Here is a 14,812-nt window from a genome sequence, read left to right as displayed (position 1 = left end):
GCTGCATATTTTCTGCACAGAACTGTACTGGAACACGGTAAAATGCATCAAAAATGCATTACAGCAGAACAACCTCAAAAAAATTTGGGGGGGAGAGGAAAAATGTATTAACCAACCCATCAACAATGCATGGAAATTCAAAAAAAAAACATGCATGCAGAACTGCACCTGGAGGTGCATAAGAGCTGGGGGAGAGGAGGACACAGCAGTACACTGAGCTTCCCAGTGAAAAGCTGTGCGGGGGGTAAGTTTTTTAATAGGAAAGCAGATGGACTGGCAGGAACACCAGGGATTTCACACAAAGGAAGCAATACAAAGAAGACAGGATACTTTCTCATACAAGTACATGGTACAGCAGCCACGTATCAGGAATATGAAATGTTGGGGTAACCAACACCTTTTAAAGCGGGAGTTCCGCCGTTTTTTTTTATTTTTTATTTTTTAAAGCCAGCAGCTACAAATACTGCAGCTGCTGACTTTTAAAATAGTGACACTTACCTGTCCAGCGCGCCTGCGATGTCGGCACCCGAAGCCGATCTCTCGATCGTCTCTCGGGTGCTGCCGCCGCCATCTTGGGTATGGGAATCAGGAAGTGGAGCCTTTTGGCTTCATTTCCCAGTTCCCTACTGCGCATGCGTGAGTCGCGCTGCGCAATAAGGATGGACCCACTGCCTCTGGGATCCGTGTGTTTCCCAGCAGGCAGCGGGGGACTTTCGGAAAGGGGCGTAATCTACGCCCCTTTCCGCAGAGAGCTATCCCGGAAGTGGGTGCAGATACCTGTACTGTACAGGTACCTGCACCCCCCCTCCCTCCTGAAAGGTGCCAATACCTGCACCCCCCTCCCCCCTGAAAGGTGCCGATGAGCGGAAGGTCCACTTTAGGGTGGACCTCCGCTTTAAGGCATTTTTTTTCCCTTTTTAACCTGGAGATTCTACTGTTAACACACTTCCTGTTTTAGGGTGACAATGAATTTTTTGTCTCTTCCAGATTGTTCTGCCTGGGATACTGGAACAAGTGGTGAACTGCAGAGATGCACTTGCCCAGGAATACCTCATGGAGTGTATCATACAGGTAAACAAGTGTATTTTCTGACACATTCCCTTCAGTTCTGCACAATGCTTTTGAAGTTAGCCCCTTCACAATGACCATGCGCAAATATGTGGCCAGACTGGACTAGGCTTTTTTCCTTGGGGCCGCATATTTGCGTACCTTTCTTTGTGCTGGGATTTTCACTGCAAAGTCTTACCGAGAGCCCCAGGCCCCGTTCTAACAATCGGGGACCCAGAACATCTGATTCCGGGTCACCTGATTGCTGTGATAGCCTCTAATTGACTATCACAGTGATCAGTCACTGTGAAGCGCCCACCTCCGTGTTTTCTGTCTCTCTGAATGTACGAAAAGAAATACATTTTATTATAATTATTATTATAAGGGATTTATATAGCGCCAACAGTTTGCGCAGCGCTTGCCAAAATGAAGGCAGACAGTACAGTTGCATTACAATTTGGTACAAGAGGAATCAGAGGGCCCTGCTCATTAGAGCTTACAATCTAGAAGGGAGGGCCAATTGATACAAAAGGTAATAGCTGTGGGGGATGAACTGATGGAAGAAGTAAAACAATGTATTAGTTGGAAGCAGGATAAGCTTCTTTAACCACTTCAGCCCCAGAAGGATTTATCCCCTTCCTGACCAGAGTACTTTTTGCGATTCGGCACTACAACGCTTTAACTGACAATTGTGCGGTCGTGCAACGTTACACCAAAACAAAATTGACGTCCTTCTTTTTTTTTTTTCCCCACAGATAGAGCTTTCTTTTGGTGGTATTTGATCACCTCTGCGGTTTTTATTTTTTGCTCTATAAACAAAAAAAGAGCGACCATTTTGAAAAAATAAGCATCATTTTTTACTTTTTGCTAAAATAAATATCCCCCCCCCCCCAAAAAAAAAAAAAAAATATATAGATATATATAGATATATATAGATATATATAGATATATATAGATATATATAGATATATATAGATATATATAGATATAAATGTTTTTTTCCTCCGTTTAGGCCGAGCCGATATGTATTCTTAGCCAGACTTCTGTGTTTACAAGAGATAGTGTTGAACAGGGAGCAGAGAGCCCAAGCCAGAGGTGGTGGAACTGAGTTCCACCAAGTTCCAGCTGGAAAAAAAAGCTATATATATAATATTATTTATTCGATTTATATAGCGCCAAAAGTTTACGCAGCCCTTTACAATGTATAGGGGGGACAACACAATTACAGTTTAATACAAAAGGTACTGGAGGGCCCGGCTCGTAGAGCTTACATTCTAAAGGGAGGGGGTGGTGGTACAAAAGGTAATAGCTGCAGAGAATGATTTGATGGGGGCGGCTCGGGGACAGTTAGGTGGGTGTCGGATAGGCTTCCCTGAATAAATGAGTTTTTTAGGGAATTCTTAAAGATGGACAGGGTAGGGGCTAAACGGACCGACTGGGGCAGGGAGTTCCAGAGGATGGGAGATAGAGAGAGATATATATATATATCTATATATATATATATATATATATATATATATATATATATATATATATATATATATATACAGTGGTGTGAAAAAGTGTTTGCCCCCTTCCTCATTTCCTGTTCCTTTGCATGTTTGTCACACTTAAGTGTTTCGGAACATCAAACCAATTTAAACAATAGTCAAGGACAACACAAGTAAACACAAAATGCAATTTGTAAATGAAGGTGTTTATTATTAAAGGTGAAAAAAAATCCAAACCATCATGGCCCTGTGTGAAAAAGTGATTGCCCCCTAAACCTAATAACTGGTTGGCCATCCTTAGCAGCAACAACTGCAACCAAGCGTTTGCAATAACGTGCAATGAGGCTTTTACAGCGTCCTGGAGGAATTTTGGCCCACTCATCTTTGCAGAATTGTCCTAATTCAGTTACATTAGAGGGTTTTCGAGCATGAACGGCCTTTTTAAGGTCATACCACAACATCTCAATAGGATTCAGGTCAGGACTTTGGCTAGGCCACTCCAAAGTCTTCATTTTGTTTTTCTTCAGCCATTCGGTGGTGGACTTGCTGGTGTGTTTAGGATCATTGTCCTGCTGCAGAACCCAAGTTCGTTTCAGCTAGAGTACACGAACAGATGGTCGGACATTCTCCTTCACGATCTCTTGGTAGACAGCAGAATTCATAGTTCCTTTTATGACGGCAAGTCTTCCAGGTCCTGAAGCAGCAAAACAGCCCCAGACCATCACACTACCACCACCATATTTTACTGTTGGTATAATGTTCTTTTTATGAAATGCAGTGTTCCTTCTACGCCAGATATACTTGGACACACACCTTCCAAAGAGTTCCACTTTTGTCTCATCGGTCCACATGTTGTCCCAAAAGTCTTGGGGATCATCAAGATGTGTTGTGGAGAAATTGAGACGAGCTTTGATGTTCTTTTTGCTCAGCAGTGGTTTTCTCCTTGGAACTCTGCCATGCAGGCCATTTTTGCCCAGTCTTTTCCTGATGGTGGAGGCATGAACGCTGACCTTAACTGAGGCAAGTGAGGCCTGCAGTTCCTTGGACGTTGTTGTGGGGTCTTTTGTGACCTCTTGGATGAGTCGTCGCTGCACTCTTGGGGTAATTTTGGGCGGCCGGCCACTCCTGGGAAGGTTCACCACTGTTCCATGTCTTCGCCATTTGTGGATAATGGCTCTCACTGTGGTTCGCTGGATTCCCAAAGCTTTGGAAATGGCTTTATAACCCTTTCCAGACTGATAGATCTCAATTACTTTCTTTCTCAATTGTTCCTGAATTTCTTTGGGTCTCGGCATGATGTGTAGCTTTTAAGGATCTTCTGGTGGACCTTACTGTGTCAAGCAGCTCCTATTTAAGTGATGCCTTGATTGTGAACAGGTGTGGCAATAATCAGGCCTGGGTGTGGCTAGAGAAATTGAACTCAGGTGTGGACAACCACAGTTATAGTATGTTTTAACAAGGGGGGCAATCACTTTTTCACACAGGGCCATGATGGTTTGGATTTTTTTTCACCTTTAATAATAAACACCTTCATTTACAAATTGCATTTTGTGTTTACTTGTGTTGTCCTTGACTATTGTTTAAATTGGTTTGATGTTCCTAAACACTTAAGTGTGACAAACATGCAAAGGAACAGGAAATGAGGAAGGGGGCAAACACTTTTTCACACCACTGTATATAGATATATATATAGATATATATATAGATATAGATATATATATAGATAGATATAGATATAGATATAGATATAGATATAGATATAGATATATATATATATATATATATATATATATATATATATATATATATATATATATATATATATATATATATATATATATATATATATATATAAAATTTTTAGTGTATATGTACATACATACATTCATTCTTTTTTTTTTTTTTTTTTTATTCATTTAACCCAACAGGCTGAATTAAGAAAAATACTGAGGAGCTTGCTGTATTTACTATGCGATGTTAGTACAGCGATCTCCCCACTAAGCTATTGTGTTCTGACAGGAGGACTAGCCCCCTGCCAAAACGGTCAGCGCTTGCAGCCATTGCTGACGAATGCCGATCGGTTGAGGGTTTTCCAGCATGTCCATTCGATGGCTGGATTTTGTTGGACAGGCTGGAGTACACAGTGGTCGAATCTCATCTAGTTTGTGTACCAAGCCTTAAAGCAGAAGTAAACTGTGCCAATTTATAAATTTTTTTCTTAAAACCCTGCAAAGTAAAGGCATAATGTGCTAGTATGCATCACATGCTACCACATTATGAAGCACTTACCTTAGAACGAAGCCCTGTGAGCTCTGACAGACCCTTCCATCTTCCCCTGGTCTTTGTTCTGGGTTTGCGTCCTCCGGCCGTCTGTTTTGGCCAATCCGTGTTGACGGCACTCACGCGCACGGGAGTCACGGACTCCCGCATGGAGCTCTGGAGGGAGGGCGGGCACAGGTAATACCGTCCCTTCAGAGTGCATTCTAGTGACATCACCGGCTGCATGAAGTGTAAATATCTCCTAAACCGTGAAGGTGGATATTCATAGTACCTACTGGTAAGCCTTATTATAGGCTTACCTGTAAGTACAAGCCTAGAGAATGGGTTTACATCCACTTTAAAGGGTGATTATCTCCTTTCTGTGCAGTATTTAGAAAAGTAAAGGTAAATATCCCCAACAGGTATCCAGGCCCTAAATAAATAAAAAAAAAAAAAAAAAAAAAACTGTCAGTATTTCCAACACTTTCTCCCATTCTTTTTGAGTGTTTTTTTAAGTTTTATTGTTTTTTTTAGGTCTTTCCCGATGAATTTCACCTCCAAACACTGAATCCTTTTCTCCGCTCTTGTGCCGAACTTCACCAAAATGTGAATGTAAAAAACATCATCATCGCTTTAATTGACAGGTAATTCCAGATTCTCAGGTTACGGTCCTGTTATAGAATTTGGCTGTATGTGGCCATGACTTTCCTTTTGCTTGCATTCCTGTAAGCCATCTGTTGAGATCTGTTCTCTGTTCCCTCCTCCACAGACTAGCGCTCTTTGCGCACAGGGAAGATGGACCCGGCATCCCAGCAGATATAAAACTGTTTGACATTTTTTCTCAGCAAGTAGCCACAGTGATTCAGGTAAGAAATAGAGTGTATTCTTTGTAGCTATGTTGGTGAAGGTTCTCATTTATCCAGATCTCAGTATAGCCAGCAGTAGTTGGTGATATTCTATAAAGTTTAAGATGTTTTTGTTGGGGGGGGGGGGGGGGGGGGAGAGAATGAGACGAGATGGTGCTGCAGAGAGAATCGCAGACTCTGTAGGAGGATTTCTGTCCTCTTTGCTGCCGACTACTGAGATAGAGGCAGAGACGAGCTTCTCAGTGGCTGCACATAGAAGCGTGTAGGATCTGTGGAGGAGTGCTGCAGGTGTAGGAGAGGGGGCGAGGGCCACATGAAATTGCCTAGAGGGCCGGATTCAGCCTGCAGGCCTTTTGTTTGACACTTGGTTAAAGTAATTGTAAATTCTTTTTTATTAAAAAACAAAACAAAACAAAAAACAAACATGTTATACTTGCCTGCTCTATGCAGTTGGTTTTGCACAGGGCAGCCCGGATCCTCCTCTGGCCCCTCCCTCCCGTTGAGCTTGCTATGGGGGCACCCAAGCTGAGTCACATCTCCATGTGTCCATTCAGACACAGAGACCCGGCCCTGCCCCCTCTCTCTTCTAAATGGCTAACTGACTTTGACAGCCACAGGAGCTAATGGCGCCACTGCTCTGTCTTAGCCAATCAGGAGGAGAGTCCCGGACAGCTAAAACACTTGTGTGCATTGCTGGAGAGAGGTGGGGCTCAGGTAAGTAATTGGGGGGGGGGGGGGCGGGGGTGCCAGTGAGGCTGCTGCACATAGGAGGTTTTTTTATCTTAATGCATAGAATGCGTTAAGATAAAAAAAAGAAAACCTTCTGCCTTTTACAACTCCTTTAAGGCAGAGCAGATCAGAGGCCAGGAGTCTGTTTACTTCCAGCTGCCCATAGAGCAGAGCAGGCTCGTGTGTCAGAAACCATGAATCAGACTAAGACCCCATTCACACCTGAGCGTTTTGTAGCTTGACGCCTGAAGCTACAAAACGCTGGAGGGGAAAAATTCCATTATTCTCAATGGAGATGGTTCACATCTCCGCTCCAAGTCGCCTGAAGCCCTACGCCTGAAGCTCAAACAAGTTCCGGACCCTTTTTTGTCGCGAATCGGGCTGATTTGGGCGTTTTTCTTCTTTTAACATTGGTGACCTTTTGCCCTGCACAAATTCGCGGCAAATCGTGGTAAAAAACGCCGCAAAAAACGCTTGAAAACGCTACGCTCAGGTGTGAATGCAGCCTGAGACAGAAGTACAGTTAAATCACACTTGTTTAATAATAATTTAAAAAAAGGTATACAGAGTAGACGTAGTCAAAACATAGCCAGAGTTCGTTAACCGGAACGGATAGTCAGACAAGCCAAACATTAGGGAGATGAGCGTAGTAGAGTAGCAAGCAGGATCTGGAGCCAGAAGGGATGTTAGCCAAGCAAGTATTCAACAGGAATGCAGGTTATAGTCTGTGATGTTGACCGAGGTGAAGGCAGAGATCCTCTGGGCTGGGTGGCTTAGGGTCTTTTCACACAGGGCAGATCAGTGATGATCCGCCCCGTGGATATCCGCTTGCTCAGCGGGGATCACTCCGTCGATCCCCACTGAGCAGGAAGATGACGGGTCCATCTCTGCACACTGAGCATGGACGGACCTGTCAGAGCGCCGCTCTCCCCTATGGGAGATCGGATGATGACGGACACTTTTTCGGGTCGGAGCGGGTCGAATGTCAGCAGACATGTCACCGCTGACATCCGACGCTCCATAGACCTCTATGGAGCATCCGTTCAGGTCCGCCTGAAAAACTGACATGGCCATGTGAAAGAGGCCTTATGTAGGCAAGACTGATGAGCAGGATATAAGCAACAGGTGAGTAGCTGTGGAGAGATAGGAGCTGACAGCAAAGCGGCCAGTTCTGAGAAGGAAGGGCTGAGCCCAGCCCGACACCGTGTCTGCTCTGCAGAAACTGAGCCGACATGGATTTGTCATACTCCTGCTCTGCTCCGATCAGCAGTAGTCGGTCTATCCGCTGGCCGATCCCCTGCTGACCAGGGTGGAATCAGCCCCATGTGAAAGAGGCCTGTAGGTGCACATTATGGACAGGATGGGCTGGTTTGCAAGGGTGGTGAAAGAGGCTGTATTTGTCAAACTGGAATAACCATCCCTAAACAGAACTCATCTGTTCTCCACATAAAATCCCGTTGTAAAAGCTCAACCCTGGCGATTTGACAGCGGTTCACACTTTTACACTTGCAGGATTGACGCCTGTACTTCCTGACAATAAGGATGGAATTAAATAACAAAAAACAGGGTGGTAAAGGGTATATATGTAATAGCACCACTTCATATATCCACTTGAAGCGGTAAGGTGCCACCATTTAAAGTGAGAGTCAATATTATTTATAATTTGGAAAAAGAACACGGAGTGTTTGGTGTGTAAATATTTTCCATTTGGAATTCACGTGAAACCGCATATTAAGGTTGAGCACTGAAGAACACATTGCATACTTGTATGGGTCACATTATAAAAAGACAGTATTGTATTATTATGGAGAATACTTTTATGATTTTCCGATATTGTTGTGGTGTGATGGCACTGATGTGATTATTTGTTCATTGTGCATATATTACTTTTTCAACACTTGTACATTTTTGTTTTGTTTAGGAATATAACATACCTTACCAGTTTCTTAATGTGTTGGCTGCATTCGTTTTTGAGGCTTTTTTTTTTTTTGACCTTTCTTTTCTCCTGGTAATCCTGCCAGTAACACACTTCCTAGGATGACACGCTCACTCACTATACTGTATCTATGGGCAGGGCCAGATTCAGAGTATCATGGGCCTGGTGCTGAGGATTTTGTTGGGCCTTTTTATGGAAATAAATGAAAAATTCACATTGTATGTGCAAGAGAACCCATGTGAATGAGCCCTTAATTTTTTTAAATTATTTATTACATTTTCAAATTATTTTCTTCATTTATTATTATTTGTTGGAGTTTTTTTTTATATTTTTAACATTTTTTCCACAATACTTTTTTGGGAGAATGGAGCAGTGGAAGGTGTCAGTACTGCATACACAGGGGGGGGCCAGAGCAGGGGGAATCTAATGGACAGTCTTGGGTGATCAGTATGGGGGGGGGGGGGGGCGCAATTACAAGCACCGATCTCCCTCTAGAGGAGGTGGAGTGGCTTTCAGCTGCTTCATGGAGAGTCATAGAGGGAGTGGTGATGGTGTCGTGGTGATGGTGCTCGTGATTGCCCGCCGCACTGACTTTCAGATTCCCCTTGCTGCAGGTGGTACAAGGAGCGCCTCATGCAGTGCAGTATCCAAATGGTAAGTTTGTCCCTGCTGGGCCTATATTAAGGTAGGGGCCTGGATCTGCAGCTCCAATAGCCCCCTACGTTAATCTTGCCCTGTCTATGGGAGAGCAGCATTGTTACTTGGATACAAGAAGTGTAGCACTACAGAACTGCTCCCTAGTACTAGTGTCATGAGCCTCAAGGCCCCAGGAAATAAGAGAACATGGGGAACTCGGGTGCAGAAAGAGGTTTTCATATAAAATTATATACATTTTCATACCGCCATCGTCTTCTTTCCCCCCCGCAGTCTCGGCAGGACATGCCGTCCGAAGATGTTGTGTCCTTGCAAGTATCTCTCATTAATCTGGCTATGAAGTGTTATCCTGACCGGGTAGATTATGTGGATAAAGTGTTGGAGACTACTGTTGAAATATTTAACAAGCTGAACCTTGAACAGTAAGTAGATCTAAATAGTGTAGCCGTTTAATTTCAAAAGGTATAAAATTGTCAGAACTGTGTGGATGTAATGTAGAGCTCCATATTTACATTTTTGTATTGCACAATTGTAAAGGTTTCTCTCTGGTACTGAAATTGCTTACTTGAATTTCACTGCACACTGTGAACTTTTTACACTGAGCCTTAGAAGCATTATCAAATCAGATAGACTCCGCCTCATTTCCTGGTTGAAGGACATCCAGCATCATCTACACCAGGAGTGTCACACTCTCTATTTCATCAGCAGTTTGGTCGCCCTCAAAAGGCTGGTTGCACCCTGTATGTGACACTCCCCGGATAGCAAGTTCAGGACTATGCATCGTACAGAGTGCAGTGTTCAGGGATGCGTTCTGTACAGAGTGTGGGGTTCAGGGGTGGCCCTGTGTACAGGGTTCAGGCATGCGTTCTGTGCATGGATCGAGGGTGCCCTGCGTGCAGAGTGCAGTGTTCAGGGGTGCCCTGTGTGAGGGTGCCCTGTGTGAGGGTGGCCTGTGTACAGGGTTCAGGCATGCTTTTTGTACAGAGTGCAGGGTTCAGGGGTGGCCTGTGTGCAGGGTTCATGGTGATGTTGCCATTTTTTGCGATATGGCAAGCGTTTCTCTAGCTTGCTGAGCGGTCTTGCAACACTGTACCCAAATAAATTCTATGTGTCGTTTCTCTCTCTCTTTTTGCTGGTATTTGATCACCTCTAGGTTATTTTTTATTTTTGCGATATAACCCAAAAATTTTTTTTTTTTACTTTCTGCTATAAAACCTATCCAAAATGTTTTTATTTTTTTAAATCTAAGTTCATCAATTAGGGCCTACATGTATTCTGCTATATATTTTTGGCAAAAAATCCCAATAATCATGATTTTTTTTTTTTGTACTAGTAATGGTGGTGATCAGCAACTATATTGCGGCGGACAATCGGACACTAACACTTTTTTGAGATCCAGTGCCACTAATCGATCAGTGCTAAAAATATGCAGTCGCTGTACTAATGACACTGGTTGGGAAGGGGTTAACTGTGTGCCTAGCCTGCGTTTTTGTACTGTGTGGGAGGTGCTTTTACTAGGGGAAGACATGGATCCTTGTCCCTGCTTTGCAGGAACACAGAACCCATGCTTTCCTTACTGACAGGACCGCAATCTGCCTTGTTTACATAGGCAGACTGCCATTCTGCCTCTATACTGAATGATGGGGGGGTACTGGTCGACATCACACCCCTGGTACCCCACTGATCAGCTCCCACTGTGTATAATCACCTCCTGTCCTGACCCAACAGGAAGTGAAAGGAAATATCCAAAGCGAGGGGAAAACCCCACTCTAGGACAATTGCCATGTGTCCCTACTAGATTTCTCCTTGCTTTGTTTCAGCAACAACTGTACACACAATGTTGCATTTCCCATCACTATCTGTCTTGGTGACAGTGGCTATCAGGCAGGAACAAAAATGTTTTTATGTATGTGTGTGTATATATGTGTGTGTGTGTGTGTGTGTGTGTGTGTATATAATATGTGTGTGTATGTATGTTTTGAACAGGGATTTTTGGCGGTGCTTAGATCATGAATAAAACTGAGAGTCAATTAAAATATAACAATTTTTATTTATACAATGTTAAAAGGTTTTTCCATACATAAAAGGAGGGGGGGGGGGGGTTAGAAAATTGTCATTCTATCATATTGTAGATGACATAATGATGGTACAGTATATCGTATCCGGACATGTTCCGCCCTCAATGGGCTTCCTCAGGGAACAATCACTATAAGAAAAACAATAAAATAACAGTAAAAAGGAGGTATATGTAATAGACAGAATATGGAATGAAATATGGCTTTAAAATGAAACAATATGCGTACATGCATATATTTGTATTTTTGCCATATCTGCCCATTAGCTAGCCTACCCCAAGCCAAGCCTCCACACTGCCAAATTAAATGGCCAAACAGGATGCCATAGCTAAGAACCGGAACAATCAGTGGGGCCACAGAGGGCTCACAAAGGCCGAGCTAGAACATACACAATATATATTTTTAAAAAAGAAAGCATAATGATCTAAAATTTGAGAATTGTATAATAAACAACCTCCAGCCAAAGAGTAGAAAACTTGTGTATAAATTCTCCACATTTCTAAATCACTAATATCAGAATGCACGGGGGCATCAAGTAAAAAGAGACTTGAAACAGCAAGCATAGAAAACCGTCTGAAATCAAGAGAGCACGAAAATGAAACAAGATAACAAGGACAACATTTTTTTTAAATAATGATCCTCCTTTAATAGTACCATAGAACATTGTTGGTGATGTTCTATTCGCCTAAATGTTGTTTGAAGTGGTTAATGGCCACAAATGAGGGCCGGTTGCATAAATAATGGCCATGGTTTTAGAATGGGATTTCAAAGCAGCTCATGTAGATGTGATGGTCAGTCGTCCTCCAACGTATTGCCCCGCTGCTGTGTTTGGCTGCTGGGGGTGAAGAGAGGAAACCATAATCTCCCAGTCATGAACTGGCGCCCCAACAGGGTTGCAGACTTTCTTCTCTCCCCCATGTCATAGTGCTGAACCCTGAGCAGCGCTGTCATGTAAAGGGGGGGGGGGGGGGAGTCATCTGCTCCCCCCCCCCCCACCCATAAATTTAAAGCGGGATTCCACCCTAAAGTGGAACCTCTGCTGATCGGATCCCTCCCCCCCTCCGGTGTCACAATTGACACCTTTCAGGGGGGAGGGGGGGTGGAGATACCTGTCAAAGATATTATTAGGTATTTACACCCACTTCCGGGTATAGACTCCCATGGGAGTCTACGCCATTTCCTGCCCTGCCGCGCTGTCTGCTGGGACACACACGGGTCCCAGTGACAGTGCGGAGATTTCCTATTGCGCGGCTCGCGCATGCGCAGTAGGGAACCGGGAAGTGAAGCCGATTTCGCTTCACTTCCTGATTCCCTCACCTAGAATGGCGGCGGCAGCCGCCGAGGCCCGAGCGGTTGATCGGCCTCGGCTGCCGGTATCGCTGGAACCCGGGACAGGTGAGTGTCCATTTATTAAAAGTCAGCAGCTGTAGTATTTATAGCTGCTGGCTTGTAATATTTTTTTTTTTTTGGCGCAATCCCTCTTTAAGAACATATTTTTCTTTGCTCCACACTGCGGAGGAAGTAAAGGAAGATGATAGTTTGTATTACTGATAGAGCCTTTATAAGGGTTAAAAAAAAGCCATTTGTTTTCTGATCCTTTTTAAAGAATCATTTTCTGATCTCCCACTGCATTAGTGTTCAGAGCAGAACCTTTATTATTTCTTTCTGTTTACCACTCTGACTTTTATCTCTGTCATCTTTGTTTGCATTAGTCAGATAAGTACCCATCTATTCTCAATAATGCCACAAACAAGTGGGGGAAAAAAAAACATATTGTGCAAACAGTACCTGTATTGTATTGTTCTGCCTATTGGTAAAGGCTTGCCAGGTTCAAGGCCATTTACCTTTTCCTTTTTTTTTTTTTTTTTTTGTGCTTTGTTGCCCTGGAATAGATGTATTCTGTGCAAAATTTCTCACTAATTTTGGTCTAATGATTTGAGATGTTAATGGAACAAGTTGCTCTGGAAACCATTTTCTACCGGGCTGTTGTCCCTGGTTACTGGGCTGTCTTGGTTGTGCTGAGCAGATCATCCAGGCGATCTATCATATCACGCAAGGTCACCATATGTGTTTTTTGTTTTTCTAGAACTGAAAACAGCCTGCCCTTGACTAAGCTTGCTGTTCTAGGGTTTAAAATAGAATTTAGTTCTTTTTATAAAAATGCGTTTGTCCTTGAATCATTGACAATGGCTGGGAATGATATTAACCCTATGTAAGCTCTAATCCATTCTATTCGGGGCTGAGGAGAGACCCTTCGTGTACCCCACATGACAATGCTGAACCAATCACTAAGCACTTGTAATCACTTGTAATGTCTGCCTTTTGTTTTGTTATGCCCTGCGCAAACTGTTGGCGCTATATAAAACCTGTATAAGAATAATAATATGGGTAGCTGGCAGAGACAGCAAATTTCTCCTTGCGGTGCCATGCACGTTCCAGCATAATTATTTGATGGCTTTTGAGAGCCCTTATACACAATAGACGATTTCCTCCTGCTCTTAGTTATTTGCACATGTAGTGAATTTTATTCTGATAGGCAGCAGGGACACTTTATTCCATTGAGTTGTGTCGATGAAGCTTTTCTAGTACCCTTATTTATTTTTTCTAACTTGCACTTGAAAGCGTTTGGCAGAATAGACACAAGGGAGTTGTACTAATTTTGGCCTGTGGACCTTTAGATTTGATCTTTCTGCGTTCACTGTAGGGATTTATTGCAAGTTTTTTATTTTTTTTACTTGGGGCTTGTTATCACACCGGCACTGCGGTACAGTATACTATACCTGCATATTCAATGTAAACCCAGAGGACCATTCGGTGTCCTAGCCAGTGATGCAGTTCAGATATCTGCAGTTACATGGGGTGCAGTGGGATGGAACACGGTCAAAAACTCCTGCAAGTAAAACTGTCCTGCATTGCTGGTCCTCCCAACCCAACCCCCCCACTGAAGAGCTGAGAGCGGGGCATATCGCAGTACTGGATGGAGGGCGGGAGCTGTTTGAGTTAACCAGCAGGCGATTGTTCATCAGCTAACCAGCAATCATAAGCTTGTTCATATGAAGTTAACTTTGGCAGCTCTCGCTCCCACCAACCGGCACCATGACACCCCTCGCTCTCCGATCTGCTGCATAGTGAATAGTAGTGTAAGGTAAGAGAATGCTACTTGCAATGTCTGTGGGACAGATGACAGTTTTTTTTTTTGGGGGGGGGGGTAGTACACCTCCGTGGGGGTGATGCAAAGGGGGCAGAGGACACTGCATTGCAGGGGACATAACACTGTTATGGGTGGGGGCGGGGGGGGCAGAGTACACTTCCGTGGGGGTGATGTAAAGGGGGCAGAGAGGACACCAGTTTTGGGGGGGGGTGGCACAGGGCACTGCATTTCAGGGGACATAGCACTGTTATGAGTGGTTGGGGGGGGGGGGCAGAGTACACTTCCGTGGGGGTGATGTAAAGGGGGCAGAGAGGACACCAGTATTGGGGGGGGGGTGGCACAGGACACTGCATTTCAGGGGACATAGCACTGTTATGAGAGGTTGGGGGGGGGGGCAGAGTATACTTCCATGGGGGTGATGTAAAGGGGGCAGAGAGGACACCAGTATTGGGGGGGGGGTGGCACAGGACACTGCATTTCAGGGGACATAGCACTGTTATGAGTGGTTGGGGAGGCAGAGTACACTTCCGTGGGGGGTGATGTAAAGGGGGCAGAGAGGACACTGCTATGGTGGGGGGGGGGGGGCACAGGACACTGCATTTCAG

At 44.1% G+C, this 14,812-nt stretch overlaps 1 protein-coding gene across 1 annotated transcript in view; it reads left to right on the top strand.

The window, feature by feature from the left end:
* Positions 1–14,812, top strand: part of VPS35 (VPS35 retromer complex component) — a gene marked incomplete in the record, with an annotated part of 134,781 nt that overhangs the window by 59,985 nt on the left and 59,984 nt on the right. Inside the window, 4 exon segments of the mRNA XM_077452409.1 lie at positions 988–1,071; positions 5,331–5,440; positions 5,566–5,662; positions 9,255–9,403. Of these exon segments, the coding sequence (XP_077308535.1) occupies positions 988–1,071; positions 5,331–5,440; positions 5,566–5,662; positions 9,255–9,403 (440 nt within the window).

The sequence above is a fragment of the Lithobates pipiens genome, unplaced genomic scaffold (assembly GCF_037356315.1).
Source record: "Lithobates pipiens isolate NorthernLeopardFrog02 unplaced genomic scaffold, aLitPip1_a1.2 Scaffold_10, whole genome shotgun sequence".
In the NCBI taxonomy this organism is placed as follows: Eukaryota; Metazoa; Chordata; class Amphibia; order Anura; family Ranidae; genus Lithobates; species Lithobates pipiens.
This window is presented reverse-complemented; position numbering and strand designations above follow the sequence as displayed.